The sequence below is a fragment of the Falco biarmicus genome, chromosome 6 (genome assembly GCF_023638135.1).
Source record: "Falco biarmicus isolate bFalBia1 chromosome 6, bFalBia1.pri, whole genome shotgun sequence".
NCBI classification, from domain to species: domain Eukaryota; kingdom Metazoa; phylum Chordata; class Aves; order Falconiformes; family Falconidae; genus Falco; species Falco biarmicus.
Window position 1 is genome coordinate 21,006,987 of NC_079293.1, and position 21,090 is coordinate 21,028,076.

A 21,090-nucleotide genomic window follows, 5' to 3' on the forward strand; every position below is an offset into this window, starting at 1 on the left:
TACATTTAATGACTTTCTACAAGCTCTTATATTGTCTCTTGCTTCATTTCATCGTTCACCTTTTCACAGGATTCATCCTTATGTTATTCTGATCATTTCTGAGGCAGCTGTGCTTGTTTTCGACTGTACTTCCTATTTTCTACCATAGCATGCCAACTTGCATTCCGCAGGGTATCTTTGGGCTAACCTTTGTCCAGGGCACTGCTCAGCCTGATGTATAGACAGGCTTTACTCTTTCTGTTAGTAAAGAAACATGAACTCCGCAATTTGAACAATAGGACTTTCCTTATCACAAAGCATCAGAATAAAAGTATACAGTGAAACTGAAAGACCATAAAATGTTGATACTAAACAATAATGATTGTGTAAGGAAAGAAAATGGTTAAGTATTCAGTGATAAATCAAGACAGAGATAATCTCAGAGAATTTTCCCTGTTCCCAGTGATGTGTGGCTCAAGTGCTTCCTCTTTGTCTCTAATGTATTTGTGCATTGTATTTCCTCTTTTCTTCCATGTATTTGTGCAATCACTTTTAGAACACATATATTTCACCTGCTGAAAAAAGAGATTTCCAGTCTATGTAATTGGTTCTCAGTTCCTCAGAAACAGTAACTTTGATCTTTTGTTTTCCTTCTCTCATTCTGATGTATCCTTTTTTATATGGAGGAACAGAACTGCATACAATATTTAGTGTACATAAAATAGGTTTTTGTGTGATGTCAGAATACTATTTTCTGTTTTGTTCAGTGCTCCTTTCCTAGCAGTTACTAACATTTTCAGTAGCTTACAGTATCATAGGATTATCTTTAGGGTGCAAGAATTCTTGTTCCTGAGTGGTAACCATCAAGTCAGAACCAATTATTGTGCTTGCAAGCTCAGTATATGTTTTTTTCCATATTTAATTTTCTACAATTATAAATAATGAATTTCATCTGCAGTTTAATCAGTTGTTTAGTTGGTATCATAAACTTTTCCCCAAGTAACAGAGAGCTTCTTCCTCATGCCTGTTCAGATTTGGTCTACATCTACCCCCGGGCATGTGAAATTGATGGCAAACCAATGAGTTTTTGTTTTTCTGCATTCTGTAATGGAATACTGAAGTACATGGTAAATATTAAAATGTTTGTCAAAGAAGTTCAATCGGTTTTCTTCTCAGATTGTTTTATTACTTTCAAGGATTTTTATATTGTAAGGTATGTTATGATATGATATGTTACGATACGATACATTACGATATGATATGATGTGGTATGATATATTATTACCAACAAGATATTAATATACTATGATAGTGAACTGTTAGCTTAAACGGATTTCCTATAAAAAAATGTCATGTTACTTTTCCATCTGTCTGATTCTAAGGTCATGTTTGGTTTTTAATACTGAAATAGAATACAATAACGTAGAAGCAACAAAAATTAATCTACTGGATACGACCTGTAGCTTTTTCGATAGCAGCAAGGACAAAACATTTCAGAGAAATTGTGAGAATCTCTTAAAATGGTGCTAGGAACCATATGATCTGTGAAGGAGGCCTTCTCTTTTTATAGTTGGAGACTGATAATAAATTGTACTGTAAAATTTCTTTGAAGAGATTTACTGGAATAATGACAAAATTGTGATCATCTATAAAACCATCATGTAAGGCCACCCTGTTTATAGATTTAGCCCAATCTCATGTTAGCCTTAATAGTCACTTCTACAGTCCAATTATGTGCTATCATCTGATACATTTTTTTCTCTTAGTTTTGATTTATCATTTTCACTTTCCCTAATTGTTCCCATGTTCCTTTGCAGGAAACATATATATAATATAATTCTTTTATTTATGTCACCTTCTGCAATCCTGAGCATATCTCTTTATCCCTTCTCTTTCTATAAGAGTGTCTCCACTTGTGTTTTTAAATCAGATTCCACCGTGTCTGGTATTATGACTGTAACGCAGGTGGGTATAAGGAATAAGAAGAAATAAAATTAATAATATTTTTTTCTTGTATTTATAACATGAGTGGCCTGTCTTTAAAGAGTTTAGATGTTAAACAGAAAAGGTCCTATGTAACATGGAAATAAGCTAACAAACTCTCTCTTCTTTTTTTATTGTAAATGTATACATGTGTCAGTTCTTAGTTTCCCTTAACTTATCTTGACTGTAGCTAAGGCGATAATTATGAAATGTTGTCAAAGTCATGATTTTAGGTTTTAGAGTTATTGATTTCAGCTTTCTCATAGACTTTCAAATACTGAAGTTTATTTATGTATCTCTTCTTTGAAACATGGATTTTTATGTAACATGTTTAAAACACTAATTTAAATTGCATTTATAAATATGAGTTATTAAAATGTGAGGATGTTATTAATACTCTACTAGTAAAAGTTGTATCTAGCTCAGATTTAGTGATTTTATGATAATTCACTAATTATCTAAGCTAGAATATTGGCATTAAGTGGCATTAAGACATAGTGGCATTAAGGTTTTAAATTTGACTGTGTATTTGTAATCTAGTGGGGGGGGAGTACATTACTACCATTTACTACCATGCCTAATAAATTCAATACTCCCAATTGTTTTAATCTTTAAATTATTTTATAATATATGACACCTTTCAAATAGTAGTCATAATACTTATTTAGATACTTAATATACTTTAGAATCGCCATATTTCTTTCTGTGAAAGAAAACACAGCAACAGAAACTTCTCTGATTAAATTCAGATGCATATGATCTTCTCATCAGAAATCAAATCTTGTCATTTTTCCAACATTAAAGAGAGAATATTCCCTGAAACAGTATTACTGTTTTACAAACAAGATGAAAAGTCTCTTTCCCCATGCTACTGAAAGACAGTATGTGAAAGCCATAAACAATTGAATAAGATCAATGTTAATATTTCAGTAACCAGAGGAAGCTGATGTTCAAATTTGAGTTTGAGAGCTTATTTGCAAACTTCATGAAGTGCACACAGCTCTAAGGACTCAGCTAAAAGGAAGTCCCACATTGACTGGGTACACAGAATAATCCTAAAGGAACAAGGGTTTTTTTGCCACACTTGAAATGTGTTAGCATAGCTTTTATTTTCATGGTTTTTATTTTAAGAACCTTTTCTGTCCCATAGGATTTCTCTAAGAGCTCAACTATCTTGGCCAGAAGAATGTTCTCTTTGTAGAAAAGCGTCTTTGCAAATTATGAAGGAGAGTAATTGCTGTGTGTGTTGAAAAAAGAGGCACAATGCACCTCAACTGCATTTAGACATTTAAAAAATTAGTTTTCTGATCAAATCAGTGGAAGTAAGACAGGTACCAGAAGAGAAAATGAAATAAAAAGTTATGTTACATCCCAGAGGACAGAAAAATATTGGGAATTATTACATACCTGTACTACTGTAGATCTAGTTATAAACAAATAGTATTCTTTACATATAAATACAGAACCCTGAATTTGACCTTCTCTGTCTTCCCTATGTTTTGGTCTGTCATTACTATGTGACAGAAATCTAGCTCTCTACTAAAAAGAAATGTACAGACAGTCTTGCATCTGACAGTCTGCTTTGTTCTGTCTCTCCCTCATGGTTTGCTGAAAATTAAGGAAGTGAATATTTAATATTGGGTTCTGGTGCTGGCAGAATATTTACATAGTTTTATATCTTTTTCAACACCTTAATAAGCATTTTAAAATTTGGGTATTATAACAGATTACTACTAAAAGTTTTTGTCTTTTTATGGGGAAGGGAAGTTTTGTCATCTTAACCACTACAGACCTGCAATGAGTCTATCTGTAAGAAATTCAGTCAGTTAAGATGCAGCTGTTTGAGGTTTTGGTATTTTTCAAATATTTTGGAAGGAAATATTCTACTGCATGCATTAATTACTTGCAATACAAACGCAAAGACAGATGTTGAACTGAAAAAGTGCATGGAAAGTTGTTAAAGCATCTAAATTGGGTGTTCTTTTGTTATGGTGACTTTTGTCTCTCTGTAAAATTAATTGGTAGAATATTAATTGATCTAAAATTCTGGTATTGATAGTTACACCTGTAATGTGAGTAAGAGTGATATGATATGCATGTTATATTGAATCTTCATACTAGGAAATTTATATGAAACTTTAGGATCAAAGTGAATGTTGTCCATTAAAAATGAGTGCTTTCTGTCAATCTGAATAACTTTTTTTTTTTACTTGAGTGTATTTTCTGCTAAGGATAGATAGTCTTCACTTCAAGGGTTGTGAAGATGTAGATCTCTAGAACTAGATGGAATTGTTCAAGCTTTTTATTGTCAAAATGCAAATAAGGCATCCTCAGAAGTGTTTTATAAATTTGTGACATTTGTTGAATTGTTTTTATGTTGAACAAAAGCATACACACTGAAAATTGAAATGGAAATAAAGGTAATACATTTCATTTTGACATTTTTATGAGTTATTTGGCTTTCCAATCTAAGATAATTTCATTTAAAAACTCCCTTTAATGTATTTTAAGAAAGAACCTAAAGTTCATCATTAAAATATTTTTGAGAAAAATTTTAATACACCTTTATTTTTCCAAAGACTAAAAGTATTTTAAAAAATGTTTGACCTGAAATTAGTTTTAGATTTTAAACTTGTTTGTGCTTCCAAATAAGATATTTAAAAATCCAAAATAATATCTCCAAGTAAAAGTGGGCATATTTGTATGAGGAGCATATATTAAGAAGCACAAAGTATTTGCTTAGTCTCAGAGTTTATCCTGCAGTCATGCCTTCAACAATAGAAGCTCAGTTCTGACTAAAGACATACTGTACTCATTTACTACAAAAAAAGGAATATTCAACCTGCCAGAAGTCTCGTTCTCAGTAATTTCTATTAAAAGTTTTGGTTCACTGATCCGTACCCCTCTCCTAGGGTTTGGTGTATCTCTTGAGAGTTAAAAAAGCATCCTGCTCTGTCTTCTACTTCAGTAAATTTGTTAATTAAAGATATCTTGATACTTCCTCTGTTGACCATGGAAAGAAACATATGTTGTTTTCTTTTAAGGGATACATCTTCAGCAATGTCTTTGCAAAACCTTGTGATTTGCATCCTGATATTCCTTCCTGAGACGGTATTGCCCTGATCTCCAAGATACAACAGGGTTTTGGAAAAGAGTGCTTATGATAATTCTCACATGCTGGATTAGGATAGCTCTGCTGTCAGTGGAGGAGACAAACTTAAAATGCAATTAAAATGTGGTTTCTGATTTTCTGTAGCTCTCCACATTTTCATCTAGGATATGGAGCTGTGGATTGCTGGAAACACACAGGTTTCCACTGCTCCACTGAGGCAGTAGGAATCAATGTCTCAGTAGGAGCAGGCTGATGAAACTGCATTAAAGCATTTGTAAACATATATAATATTTAATCTTTATTTTTCAATATTATTTATGATATTGCTTTAGTGGTATTTAATTATATTTGTGTACTGGACTTCTTTGAAGATGTTTTCATTTATCTGATACATTCTAGCGTTCTGGTAAGACAAATTATTTAAATAAAACAACTTACTCTGGAACTGCTTTGAATTCATAGATGGAATAGTTGCTTCTAATTTTCTATTCAAAGTTTGATTTTAAGATTACCAAGAAAAAAATGTATACCTCTTTTTATCCTGATGAATAACCTGTTCCTTTGTGAAATGTGGCATACCTTTGTGAAAATGCTTGTCAGTAATCTGTTCGCAACTTCTTTAAGAGTGTAAACATAGTGGTTTGACTTCACACATCATAATAATGCCATCCTGCATCTTAAAACTTCTGTTGGAGATAGTATTTCAGAATATACACTTCTGCCAGCATGTAACATTAGTAGATTAAACAATATTTGACAGCTGACATTTTCAATGGTATTAAATTATATTAATATTTATACCATTCAGTGAATTAATGTTTCAGACTTCATACCTTGAATTGAACTAGAAACATTTAAATAATCAGAATTTTATCACTAATTTAATTTGAATCAGATTTAAGACATTTTCCTACAGATGTAAAAACACAGTTTATGGAATCAGAAGTGCTTTATTGTTACTTTTCTGCTCAAATGGAAATTGACAAAAATAACTCCTTTAAATTTAATGGCAAAGAAATGAAGCCTTCATATTTGATGGACAGGCATGTGTATAGTAACTTGTAAGATGATTCAGCATTTATATCACAGGCAATTAATATTTACATTTTCTTTCCTAATGTTGTTATTCATAACTGTCATAAGACTTAAGTTTTTTATATTCTTATCTTCTATATGTACATTCAATATCTACAAAATAAATAACTGAAATATCAGATGTCCTAGAGAATATCTAGGAAGTATAATCCAAAACGTTAATCTCTTTTCCACGACACTGAATGCAGCTGGGAAAAGTGTGGCTCTAATTCGAAGTATGATATTAAGAAACAGTTCCTCAGTGTTGTTTATATTATATTTTAGTGCTTACGAAGGGCATTGACACTATCAGTAAACTATATACTTTTAATCATATTGATAATAGCTTTATAAATGGAATTGCAGATATGAGAGTTAAGATAGATTCTTTATTACTAGTACTTCATTACCAAAAATAGGATCTACACATGTCCACAGTTAGAATCAAGACTCTGGCTTTATAATTTTACCTTCAAATATGCTCTAAGTCAGTGCAGCCATGCAGTTAAACACGAGTATTGTGTTATCTTCAGCCATAAAGGTATGGAAGCTATTAGCCTGTGAAAAGACTTTAGATCCTCAGTCATCTTAGAGGCAGTTTTACAGCATTTACCCCTAGTTCACTTTCAGCTGTAAATATTAATTTAAGGCATGATGCCAAATATTTTGAAAGCACTTCTGATACTGACATATAAATTGCTCACAAATATATTTTCCTTAATATTGTGTTTGAATTTTTTGATATTCAGAAATTGAGAAAGGAGGTTGTGGCGACCCTGGAATTCCGTCATATGGAAAAAGGACTGGCAGCAGTTTTCTGCATGGAGACACACTTACTTTTGAATGTCAAGCAGCTTTTGAACTGGTGGGAGAGAGAGCAATCACATGTCAACAAAACAACCAGTGGTCTGGCAACAAACCCAGCTGTGTTTGTAAGAATACTTGTTTTCTATATTATTTATCTGACTTTAGTTAGCCTCCTGCTTTTCTTAGCACTTGTGACTAGCCAGCAGGAAAATATTTCAAAAGACCTTTTTCAGTCACATGGTTTTTTAGTTGGCTCAGTCATAGCTCATTTACGGGGAACATCATGTAGAACTGCTTTAGAATGTTCTTTCCCCTCATTTTATGTTTAATTGAATCATTTCACACTCTTAATGTAAATATGTGTTGAATTAGACTCTAAATGAGCAATTCCTAATAGCATATAAGTGTTCAAAAGGACTCTGTGGCACATACACATTGATTCTGCCAGTGCAAAGCAGTCTGCAGATCCATGTAAGAAAAGACTGGGGGTGTGGGGTGTGGTTCTGATATCCTGATAAAGCATGAAAATGAATATAAGGAATATAACTATATCCAACATGGAAAAAGGGTAGGTAAGATCTTTAGTGTAAATTTTGTTTTAAAAGGTAAAATGTGTTTGAAGGTAAGCTTGTAGAGAGATTTAAATAGGTGGGTTTTTTCTTACTTTTCTTTCTTCTTCTATGGCAAATAGAGTAGATCTTTCTACTGCAGAGGTACATTTGGCATTTTTGTTCTCCAAACCACATTACCTTCTCCTATAAAGAGTCTTGTAATTCAGTAGTGGATTTTCAAAACAACCTTAGTGAGGTGTCCAATTCTGCTTGGACACATATGTACTTTTCAGCTGTGTCGATACAGGACTTAACCAAGCTCAGTAAGCTTGCTCTGGACTGTAAGAAGTCTCTATATGCCCATGCAATGCTGAAATGTGTTCAAGCATCTAAGGCCTGAGCATGGAGACAGTGTGGCTGCAATTCTCTCTGAAGACGGAAGTTGTGTTTCTTCATGGTGCTGTATTGCATGGGGTTGATATGTTAGTTTCTGTTGGCAATAGTGTGGAATATTTTACTGTGCTCTACTGTTTGATCTGCATATGCCCTATGAAAGATAATGTAACCTAAACATACAACATCTGTTTACAAACATTGAATTCCATTTGACACATCTGAAGAGCTCAGTAAAGGTTATCCTTTGTGTTAATTAATATGCAGTGAGCTTTCCTCTTTATGAATGTACCTCATGACTCTGAAATCAGTTAGGAATTGTCATGATGAAAATTGGCCCAAAGGAGTGACAAAGAAGGAGAGCTATGAGTTATTTTTGTTTAATTGCCCTGTGTTGTCCAGGGGAAACTAGAGGTAAAATAAGTTTGTACTGTATAATCTTAGGAGTTCGTGATTGAAGCATAACTAAATTTCTACTATTATTTGCATCAGCATGAACTTTGTGTGCTACAGACAAAACCAGCACTTGTGCTTGATGTTTCGGATTGCTAAATACATTTTGACACATACTCCTTTTAGAAGAAAATCACATTTAAATTTGGAGATTGTATTTTCATTTGCAAACAAACCTGCCAATTTTCCCAGATTAAGACACATCAGGCATTATTTTTGATTTCTTTGGCATTTTCTACATGCCTCTAATAATTTCTTGCAGGCCTTGGTGCAGTCACTTAACCTCACTTGGGGAAATAAAAACATGCAAGGCTGACATGTTATAGTCTGTTCTGACAGTCATACACATTTCCAACTTACATGTGTGGTAGTTTTGACATCCAGGCTTCAAAAGCATCCTTTTCCACAAAAATAAAAAATATGAATACAAGCTTTTGTAATGTTTGTTGATAGTATTTTGAGAATCTATTGTTGTTTTTTTTAGTCTCATGTTTCTTCAACTTCACCACACCATCTGGAATTATTCTTTCTCCAAATTACCCTGAGGAGTATGGGAACAATATGAACTGTGTTTGGTTAATTATCTCAGAGCCAGGAAGCAGAATCCATCTGATTTTCAACGACTTTGATGTAGAGCCACAATTTGACTACCTTACAGTGAAAGATGATGGGATTTCAGATTTACCACCTCTTGGCACTTTTTCTGGCAACGAGGTCCCTTCTCAGTTGGCTAGCAGTGGGCATATAGTAAGGCTTGAATTTCAGTCGGATCACTCTACCACTGGAAGAGGATTTAATATCACTTACACAAGTAAGAACCTCTGCTTTGTTTTATGCCTGGTCTTAAAATCAAGCTATCTTTCTTCGTAATAATGAAAATAAGAGCAAGTTTTTATTTATAAAAGAAGTAAATTGTAATGCTTGTATAATTGCCCTTCTTTCAGCTGTCTTCTGGTTAATCATTAGCATATCTGAATCTTTATAATTTATTTATTTTAACTGTTATAGTGCTGAGGAATTCCCTTGATTATATAACCCTTTTTGGTTGAAACTGCATAAGAGCAGAGCACATAAATAAAGTCCAGATAATTCAGATCAAAGCATCCAGTGCAACTGATTTAATATACTTCTCAATGGAACCAGCAGAAATAAGTTTGCAAAGGTGTTAAGATATGGAGATGTTAATCTCAAAAGCATAGACATATAAAAAGCAACTAGAATACCATTGCAAATAAATAGCTCTTGGAACCTGCTTTGCTTTTGCATTTTACCTTCCAGTTACATGGTGTGGTATCTAAGAATACACACCCCTAAGAATATAGATCTCTTCTTTGCAATACACATAATAGTACCCCTCATGCTTTTTCTAGTGTCTAAGAACATAGCTGATCTCATGCAGAAGTCTTTCCTATAGGACTGCACTAATTTTAAGAATTCACTCTTCTTTCCAGCTACAGTTTCTTTAAGAATATTAAGAACATAATATCTTTGAGAATACACTTCTGAAATGTACAAAATTTAGTTGTAACTGGTCAACAAGTTCAAAAGCTTTTAAATGTGGACCTAGCAGTCACATGCATATAGAGAGCTACTGAAAGCACAAGTTTTTTTCATTTGGGAAACTAGGCTAAAAAAATATATGGTATATGAAAGGATATTATGCAACTGTACTCCCAGTTGAAAACTCTAGGAACATCATTGTCATGTAGAAAACATTACATTTGCCATAGACTGCTAACTCTCCAAGAAGTTTTATTCATCATTCAAAGGCATTACTTATGTGGACATTATTTTTTTAGTTACAGAAATTATCTTCTAAAGGTTATAGAAGAAGTTAATTGACAATAAAGTTGTGTGTCACATGTTGCACTGTTACTATCTTAGGTCAGTAAAGATAATCAATTAACAGTGTGTGTGCAGGGTCAAGGTGTTTCCTTGCATTACTTAGGAAGATGCCCCCACATAAAACTGGAATTGATGGATTACAACCCTTTTTAAGTCTTAGATGCCTAAATTGTTCCTTTCCTTTCAGAGAAAAGGGCTAATTATAAACCTTTTGAAAATGGCATAAAGAAAAAAGGGAGATCCTCACCTTAACTGAGACTGTAGAGATTAAAAGATTGACCAGAAAATATGAGGCCTGAATTCTAGGTCTGCTTGTGTCTGAGATTGAGATCCTTTTTCCCGTATGCTATTCTGTCAAAGACAGACCATAATTACAGTCTTTACTATTTCTGTTTGAAGATGGAGAAGTATGCAGTCAGGGATGTAATACTCGTGGATAACCTCCCTAAGAGTCATGATCACCTAGGTGTTAATGCAAAAGAGCTTTCCACCACAATTCTTTTTTTACAGTAGTGTTAATGCTGAGCTTGATGCACACCTTATATGCTAGAATTATCTAAGATCACATATGCATCCACAGTGGGAAACCAAGATGACAAATGGGAGTTCCCCCTCCTTTATGAATTCTTAATGTTTGTAGGAAATGCTTAGTTTAAGTTCAGCCAACGTGCTAGTATTTCTGGACCTCCTGTGTGTTGCAGGGAAAGTGCTCTACTCATGGTTTAAATCAAATCAGGATCAAAACAGTTTATTGATTTATTAATGAAATATAGCAGACAATCAGTGAACTGTAGAGTCAGGATAAATATCAGCAATTCAACAGATAAACCACAATGTAAGACTCTTACAACATCTTAGAATCATAGAATATGAGTTAGAAGAGACCCATAAGGATCACAAAGTCCAACTTCTTGCTCCAGAACTACCTAAAACTGAACCATATGACTAAAAGATCATCCAGACACTCCTTGAACACTCACAGGCTTGGTGCTGTGACCATAATTGGTGCTTCCTTGTGCTGCCTGGTTTGTCTTAGTATCATAGAATCATAGAATTGTTTAGGTTGGAAAAGACATTTAAGATAATGGAGTCCAACCATTAACCTAGCACTGCCAAGTTCACCACTAATCTGTGTCCCTAAGTACTACATATATTTTAAATACTTCCATGGATGGTGACCCAACTACTTCCCTCTGCAGCCTGTTATAATACTTGACAGCCCTTATGGTGAAAGATTTTTTCCTAACATCCAATCTAAACCTCCCCTGGCACAATTAAGAGGCAATTTCCTCTTGTCCTCTCACTTGTTACATGGGAAAAGAGATTGACACCCACCTCACTACAACATCATTTCAGGTAGCTGTAGAGAGAAATAAGGTCTCCTCTGAGCCTCATTTTCTCCAGGCTAAACAACCTCAGGACCCTCAGCTGCTCCTCATAGGAGTTGTTCTCTAGACCCTTCACCAGCTTCGTTGCCCTTCTCCAGACATGCTCCAGCATCTCAGTGTCTGTCTTGTGGCGAGAGGCCCAAAACTGAACACAGTATTCAAGGTGCAGCCTCACCAGTGCTGAGTGCAGGGGGACGATCACTTCCCTAGTCCTGCTGGCCACATTACTTTGGATACAAGCCAGGGTGCTGTTGGCCTTTTTGGCCACCTGGGCACGCTGCTGGCTCATGCTCAGCCACCTGTTAACCAGCACCCCTAGACCCTTTTCTGCTAGGCAGCTTTCCAGCCACTCTTCCCCAAGCCTGTAGTGTTGCGTGTGATTGTTGTGACCCAAATGCAGGACCTGGCACTTCTTGTTGAACCTCATATCATTGGACTCATTCCTTTGATCCAGCCTGTCCAGCTCCCTCTGCAGAGCCTTCCTACCCTCAAGCAGATCAACACTCCTCCCCAGTTTGGTGTCATATGCAAACTTACTGAGGGTGTGCTCAATCCCCTCGTTCTGATCATCAATAAAGATATTAAACAGAACTGGCCCCGATACGATACTAGAGCCCTGGGGAACATCACTTGTGACTGTTAACACTTATTAATTTGTAAATACCTTCCCACTCTAATACATCTTCATCCTGCTCTGCTAAGATTTACATACACACCTTCCCCTCACAGGATGTATGAGTTACAAGCACTCACCCCTTTTACTTGAAATGAGTTCCCTGACTTGCACACACCTCATGAAGGGCACAGAGGTCCCCTGGCTTTACATAGACCGACAGTGCTGCTGTCTGCAACTCACTGATCCACTGATCCATCCGCATGCTGGTGAGAACACCCCCATGAGGTCACAGGTGCACATGAAGGTTTGGGTTGCACCCTGTGTTGCCACATCACTAGTTAGAGGCAGACTGCTCTGAGTGTTCCACTAGAATGTTGCGCTGTCTGGCCTAAGCAGTGGCCATAGTTCTTTAGCAGTAGCCTTTATTTCTGACAGATTACCTACAATGTAAAAACCATACTTCTGATTATGTTGGAGGCAAACATCTAGATTTTGTCTAGTGGGAAATTTAACCAAGGTATTCTACTGTATTTTAGCCACACGTAACTAAAACCCTTCCTTCCATTTGAACTATGTTGCATCTGTGGGAAAGTCACTGGATTTAAAGCCAACTTTCTGCTGAGGAGTTTTCTATGCTTTTAATTATATTGTATCATGTATTATATATTATCATATCATATTAGAACTATAGAATGATTTGGGTTGGAAGTGATCTTAAAGATCCTCTGGTTCCAGCCCCCTGCCTTGGGCAGGGCACCTTCCACTAGACCAGGTTCCTCAAAGTCCCATCCAGCCTGGCCTTGAACACTTCCAGGGACGAGGCATCCACATCTTCTGTGGGCAACCTGTGGCAGTGTCTCACCATTCTAGCAGTAAAGAATTTCTTTCTGATATCTAAATCTACCCTTTTTCAGCTTAAAACCACTCTCCCTTGTCCTATTACTCCATGACCTTCTAAAAAGTCCCTCTCCAGCTTTCTTGTAGGACCCTTTTAAGTACTGGGAGGCTGCTATAAGGTCTTCCCAGAGCAGGGTTCCTCAAACTACAGCCCATGGGCTGGATACGGCCCCCCAGGGTCCTCAATCTGGCCCCCGGTATTTACAGAACCCCCCCACGCCCACCACCCCCCGCCGGGGGTTGGGGGGAAACCAAGCAGCCGCAGATGACTGCCTGCCACTTCATCCACGCGCCGGCCCCCTGTTTAAAAAGTTTGAGAACCCCTGCCCCAGAGACTTCTCTTCTCCAGGCTGAAATACCCCAACTGCCTCACGCTGTTTTCCTAGGAGAGGTGCTCCAGACCCCAATCATCTTTGTGGCCCTCCTCTGGATTCACTCCAACAGGTCCATGTCCTACTTGTGTTGAGGGCCCCATAGCTAAACACAGTACTCCAGGTGGAGTCTCACAACAGAAAAGCAGAGGGGGAAAATCACCTCCCTCAACATGCTGGTAACACTTCTTTTGATACAGCGTGGGATTTGGTTGGCTTTCTGGGCTGCAAGTACACATTGACAGGCCATATTGAGCTTACCATCCATCGACACCCTCAAGTCCTTCTCCTCAGGGCTGCTCTCAATCTATTCCCTGCCCAGCCTGTATTTTTGCTCAGGACTGCCCTGATCCACGTGCAGGCACTTGCACTTGGCCTTGTTGAACTTCATGAGGTTCACACGGGCCCACGTCTCAAGCCTGTCAAGATCCCTCTGGATGGGATCCCTTCCCTCCAGCGTGTTTATAGCACCACACCACTTGGTATTCTCATCAAACTTGCTGACAGTGCATTCAAACCCTGTGTCCATGTTGCCAGCAAAGATGTTGAACAGTGCCAGTCCCAATACCAACCCCAGAGGAACACCACTTCTCACTGCTTCCACTTGGACACTGAGCCATTGACTGTAATTCCTTGAGTGCAACTATCTATCCAATTCATTATCCACCAAGTGGTCCATTTGTCCAATCCATGTCTTTCCAGTTCACAAACAATGATGTCGTGTAGGAAGTGTCAATAACTTTGCACAAGTTCAGGTAGGTGACGTCAATTGCTATTCCCTCATCCACCAGTGCTGTGACCCCATTGTAGAAGGCCACCAGATTTGTGAGGCAGGACTTGTCCTTAGTGAAGCCATGCTGGCTGTCACCAGTCAATCACCTCCTTATTTTCCATGTGCCTTAGCATAGTTTCCAGGAGAGTCTGCTCCATGATCTGGCTGGCACTGAGGAAAGCCTGACTGGCCTGTAGTTCCCATGGGTATTCTTTATTTCCCTTTAAAAAAATAGGGGTTATGTTTCCCTTTTCCAGCCCATGGGAACTTCACCAGACTGCCATGGCTGCTCAAATATGATGGATAGCAGCTTAGCCACTTCATCTGCCAGTTCCCTTAGAACCTGTGGGTGCACCTCATCAGGTCCTGTGGAGCTGTGCACCTTTGGGTTCTTTACATAGTCTTGAACTGATCTCTTACAGTCGTTAGTTCTGCATTCTCCCAGTGCCTGCCTTTGCCTTCTGCGACTTAGGCAGTGTGGCTGGAGCACTTGTCCATGCAAGACCAAGGCAAAAGTGTCATTGGGTACCTCAGCTTTCTCCATGTCCCAGGTAACCAGCTCTCCTGTTTCCTTCTGGAGACGGCCCACAATTTCCCTAGTCTTCCTTTTAGCATCAAAGTACCTATAGAATCTTTTGTTGTTGCCCTTAGTGTACCTGGCCTGATTTAATGAAATCAGCGCTTTAGCTTTCCTAACCTGATCCCTGGCTGCTTGGGCAAGTTCTCTGTATTCCTCCCAGGCTCCCTGTCCTTGCTCCCACCCTCTGCAGGCTTCCTTTTTGTGTTTGAGTTTATCCAGGAGCCCCTTGTTCATCCATGTAGTCCTCCTGGAATTTTTGCCTGACTTATCTTGGTTGGGATGCATTGGTCCTGAGCTTGGAGGAGGGGATCCTTGAATATTAACTGGCTTTCTTGGGCCCCTCTTCCCTCCAGGGCTTTATCCCATGACACTCTAGCAAGCAGATCCCTGAAGAGGCCAAAGTCAGCTCTCCTGAAGCCCAGGGCAGTGATCTTGCTGTGGTCCCTCCTTGCTGCCCTAGGGATCTTGAACTCCACCTTTTCATGGTCACTGCAGCCAAGGCTGCCCTTGAGATTCATATTCCTCATAAGCTCCTCCTTGTTGGTAGGAACATGGTCCAGTATAGCACTTTTCCTTGTTTGCTCCTCTATCACATAGAGAAGAAAGTTATTGCCAGTGTTTTCCAGGCACGTCCAAGATTGCTTGTGCCCTGCTGTGTTGTCCCTCCAACAGATACTTGGGTGTTTGAAGTCCCCCGTGAGTATAAGGGCTTGGGAATGTGAGGTGGCTCCTATCTCTGTTCATCCTCTTGGTCTTCTTGGCTGGGCAGCCAGTAGCAGACCCTCTCAGTAATGTCATCTGCCCCAGCCCTCCCTTTAATCCTGACACATAAGCTCTTGGTCAGGTCCTCATCCATCCCCAGAAAGAGCTCCATGCACTCCATCTGGTTATTGACATAGAGAGTTACACCCCCTCCTCTTCTCCCCTGCCTGTCTTCCCTAAAAAGATTGTATCCTTCCATTCCAACATCCAGTCATGCGAGCCATCCCACCACATCTCCATGATGCCAATAAGATCATAGCCCTGCAGGTGTGCACTCGACTGACTCATCTTGTTTATTGCCCATGCTATGTGTTTAGATGCATTTAAGTTGAGCCCTTGATGGGTCTGACCTACTGGCTGCAGTGGCAGGAATTCCTTTCTGGTGCTAATAAGTATTATTATATTACAAATAAAATGTTATTTCCCTCTTCTAAAAAAAAAAAAAAACAAAACAAAACAAGTTTAAAAGGGATGGTACTTCTTCTTGTTGTAATTATTAATAGTATTGTTGTTGTTATTCTTATTATATACTATGTTTTACCAGCCTTTGGTCAGAATGAGTGTCATGATCCAGGCATTCCTATAAATGGGAGGCGTTTTGGAGACAGATTCCTTCTTGGAAGTTCTGTTTCCTTTCACTGTGATGATGGCTTTGTGAAAACCCAAGGTTCTGAAACCATAACATGTATTATGCAAGATGGAAATGTAGTATGGAGCTCTACTGTCCCACGTTGTGAAGGTAAGGACACAATCTCCACTTAATACCTATGGTTTGAATGATGAAACTATTTAAATTTAGCTTATTTTTTACATTTTGCTCATAAATAAGATTGCTTTAGCTGAAGTTATTTGTTCATCTTGTCAAACGAGATAGCAATAATAGAAATAAGATTTCTTTATTTTTTTGGAATAAATTAGCATTGTAAAAGTCTGGTTGCTATTCTTTTCAAGTTCTTGCTGTCACCATCATTACTTGCTAGTGAGTTATAGCTCTTACTACAGTTTTGGCTACAGCATACTGAAGAACATAACTATCTACCACATAAAAAGCAAAGTAAAGATCCTATTTAAAAGTCCTTTTTAAAAATTTGCACCTTTAATTTTTTCAAAACATAAATATGCCTGAATTTATGTATGTAACATATTAACCTGCAGAACATTTTTTCCTGAGAAATATAGTGAAAATCAGAGCTATGTTTTAATATTCATTATATTCCCCAAAATTTCAAACTTTGCTTGTTCTTGCCTATGTGAATAAACAGACTAAGATGAGCAATTATTAGTATTTAACTCTCTCTCTAGTATGAAATACAGCGAGAAAAAAAAAAAAGTAGGTTGACTCCTTGATGCTATACAGAGATGGGTTCTAAGGCAAGACATAAGAATGTAGTTAATAAATTAGTGTGGGGTTTTTTTTAAAGTAATGTTAAAAAAAATATATATCTTTTAGTAAACAAGAGATAGATAAATAATCAGACACTTAGTGAAAAATACTTTTTTGAAGAAACAAACCCAAACCTTCTAATTGATGTCACTCTCACACTTCCATTAATTTCAGTGTCATTGCAGTAACTTAAGGATCTGGGTCATATCACTTTCAAGGTTTTTATTTGGGCAATTTGACAGCTTAGGTCTCATAACACTACATTTCTGAGACAGAAAGAAAATTTGTGAGAAAGAAAGAAAGAAAATTTAGAGATACTGGAAAAAACATATTAGCAGCCTGGTAGAAGTTGTGTGTGTGAACCTAGATGTTGTACTAGCAGGATTTCTTATCCTGATTAAGGCATGGAATGAGTTTTGCATGTGATGAGTTTGCCTAGAGCAAAACCAGCCCACTCCAAAGTAAAGAGTAGGGCAAAGTTCATCAAAAGATATTTTCTCGTTTTGAAACTCGATACACAATTGTTAATATACTCAGTGAAATCTTTGTGTGATTTTATTTCCACACACATATATAAACAAGCCAAGATAAGCCTTTGAGAAAAAAATGATGAAGAAAACAAATACAAGAATCACTCCTTAAGAAAATACATAAGTAACATTGAGTTATCCTTTCTTTGAACCTTACAAGACATTTACCTAGTTTTTAATCGAGAAAGGATTAAACTATTAAACTCTTTTTTTTTCCCCCCCCCCCCCAGATTTTGCCTATTGTTTATTTTGATATAGAATGAAATTCAGTTCTTTTAAGTTACATTCAGGTTGTGTTATTTTCTTACGTGGATTCTCTTTCTAGTTGATAATTGAAGGAGTTTCTGGATTTGGATTACAGTATGGACTAAGCATCCTTGCTAGTTAATTTAGAGACAATTTAGTTTGCTTCTAGTTATCTGAGATTTCTGAGCAACTGTTGTTTTTTGTTGCACTGCTCTGTGGATTTGTATACTTAACAATTTGTATAAGCAACACCTGAAATATGCAAAGTGATGTGTTATGATCAGGTGAGGATCAACAGTCTTCAGGTTGTTCTTGTTTTTAATACAACAAAATTTGATTTAAAAAACCACCATGCAATAAACTGCATTCTTTATTAGCTATACACAAGTAATGTAAATGCTATTTTCCTGGCCAATCATTTCGCTCCTGAGACAATTCATTTTGTATATTTTCTGTTTTGTGGGTTGCTTTTTTCCCCCACTTTCTTAAGTCTGGAAAAACTTCCCAGAGACAAGTCCAAGTCATGAATGAAATCAAATAACCACTCTGAGGTCAATTATTTTTTTTTTTTTGCTGTTAAAAACATTGAATCAAAATGAGGAATTTAATTCACTACTTACAGATTCACGTTACTATTTATTTCCATATGGCATAATAGGTTTGCTTGTTGCTACTTAGAGAAACAGAAATGACAAGATTTCCTGCACTGCAACATGGAATTTGCTAATAATGATACCACTGATTACTTGAGTGTAATACAAATGATACTAAGATACGTTTACCTGTCCTTGAAAGTGTTCCTGTTTTAGACTGCTCCATAACCTTAGGTAAAATGTAGCATCCCTGTGCTATGACAGCTTAATTTTTTAAGTGGCTCATGTTTCCCAAAATTTGTTCAGTCATTTCTGCCATTGTTTAATCCTGATGCTGATCTGAAAAATGTTCCCTTGTCTAGCCCTGTTACTTTCATAGCCCTGTTGCAATACTTTTTTTTTCCCTTTTATGGGAGAGAGTCAAGTTAGAGAACATTTAAACAAATCTGACATGCAGAAATGGGCCTGCTGGGATGCACCCAAGAATGCTGAGTAAGCAAGCCAACAACATTGCAAGGCCAGTCTCAATCATCATGGGAAGGTCATTTAACCCAGGGAGGTTTCTGGGGACTAGAAGAAAGCAAATTCCTGTTTTCAAGAAAGGAAAGAAGAGGCATCCAAGGAACTGAAGCGATATTCCTAGAAACCATTTCCAAATAATGAAGAAGGTGGTGGTGACTGGGAGCAGTCAGCATGAATTTATGAAGGGGAAATAATGCCTGACCAACCTGATAGCCTTCTATGATGAGATGACTAGCCTGGTGGATAAGGGAAGACTAATGGATATTTTTTATATCCTTTTTAGTAAGGTGTTTGACACTGTATCATATAAGATTTTCATTTACAAACTGATGAAATGTGGGCTAAAGAAGTGAACAGTGAGGTGAACTGAAAACTGACTAAACTGTTGGGCTCAGAAGATTGTGGCCCTGGGCATGAAGTCCAGCTGGAGGCTAGTCCATAGTGGTGTACCCCAGGGGTCAATACTAGGTCCAATACTGTTTAAAATGATCAGTAGTGATCTGAACGCTGGGACGGAGTGCACTCTGAGCAAGTCTGCAGTTGATGTAAAACTGAGAGGAGTGGCTGATACACAATATGCTTGTGCTGCTGTTCAGAGGGACCTTGACAGAGAGGCCAGAGAACTGGGCTGAGAGGAAATGGCAGGTTCTTCCCTTCTGTTCAGCGTTGGTGAGGCTCCGTTAGGAGTGCCGTGTGCAGTACTGGGATCCTCAGTACAAGAGAGATGTAGACATACTGCAGTGAGTCCGGACAAGACCTGCAAAGATAATTAAGGACTTGGAGCATCTGTCATACAAGAAGAGTCTCAGAGAACTGGGGTTGTCTAGGCTGGAGAAGAAAAGGCTCAGGGCTCAGGAGGGATATTGTCAATGTCTATAAATACCTGATGGGATGCTGTGAAGAAAATGGAGCCAGATTCTCGGTGATGTCCAGTAACAGGACAAGAGGAAATGAACACAAACTGAAATACAAGAAATGCTGTTTAAACATAAGAAAAAAACCTTTCACAATAAGAGTGATCGAACACTGGAACAGATTGCCCTGAGAGTCTGTGGAGTGTCTGTCTTTGGAGGGCGGGCATGATCCTGATTGAATGTGGTCCTGTGCAATCTGCTGTATTGAGCAGGAGATGGACTAGATAATTTCCAGAGGTCCCTTCCAGTTTCACCTGGTTTATGATTTAATGGAATATTTACAACAATCTGTTCCCCTGAGCTGAATGATTACTCAAAAAGGTATTAGATGACACGGTACAATGAAAATTAACTATAAATTACTTGAAAACAATTTTTCTGATATTTCCACATAACTATCGAATCATACTAGATCTCAAAAATAATGATACAGTATTTTTTAATGAGATAAAGTGAGTTTCAACAGAAGGCAGGCTGGCAGAATCAAGTGCCACACTCTGTGTACTAATATATGTATAAAGTAATAAGCTATGATACTCTGCATTTTCTGAATGTGCTTATAATGTCGAAAATTTAGTTGTGTTGTATAATAAACTTATTTTCCTATGTTTTTTAATTCAAATTTTGTAAGTTCTTTATATATATAATATTGTATTAGAAACACTGTGTATGACAAAAGCGTACATGCTTTTTTCTTTCAGCACCATGTGGTGGACATTTGACAGCAGCAAGTGGTGTTATCTTGCCACCAGGGTGGCCAGGATATTATAAAGACTCACTTAATTGTGAATGGGTGATTGAAGCGAGACCAGGGCATTCCATTAAGATCACTTTTGACAGGTGAGAATCATAAAGTCTAACAAGTAATGCATGAGCACAAATATTTGTTTTAAAATTTAAGAGACAAAATATTTTTCAAGAACTCAAACCAGAAAAAAAAAAAAAGCCCAAAAAAACCCCAACCCACAAACTTTGATGCAACACTCATAGTACTACTCTTCAGGAAAAAAAAAAGTTTTAAACTGTTTTTATATTGTCTTTATTTATGTTTTAAACAATTTGCATTAAATGTCCACCTCCTAGCACATAAATAGGCATATCTTAGGGATTTCTGACTACTTTTGAATTCAGGTACAACTATGCATTGTCCCTGATGATGACTAAGTCTTAATATAAGAGAGCATAATCTGCCTAGACAAGTCCATAATATGCCCGGTGAGCAACTGGATGACAGGTTGGCCTCAAAGAGTTATCATAGGGTATATAGGGTTACATCAGGCTCATGTCCAGTCACCAGTGGGGTTCCCAGGCCTCAGTT

General features: G+C 37.4%; 1 protein-coding gene across 1 annotated transcript in view; it reads left to right on the forward strand.

The window, feature by feature from the left end:
* CSMD1 (CUB and Sushi multiple domains 1) overlaps positions 1–21,090 on the forward strand; it is a 1,210,323-nt gene that overhangs the window by 879,805 nt on the left and 309,428 nt on the right. The window contains exons 13-16 of the mRNA XM_056344568.1: positions 6,898–7,080; positions 8,837–9,163; positions 16,128–16,322; positions 20,474–20,612. Coding sequence (XP_056200543.1) covers positions 6,898–7,080; positions 8,837–9,163; positions 16,128–16,322; positions 20,474–20,612 — 844 coding nt within the window. The remainder of the gene's footprint in view (positions 1–6,897; positions 7,081–8,836; positions 9,164–16,127; positions 16,323–20,473; positions 20,613–21,090) is intronic.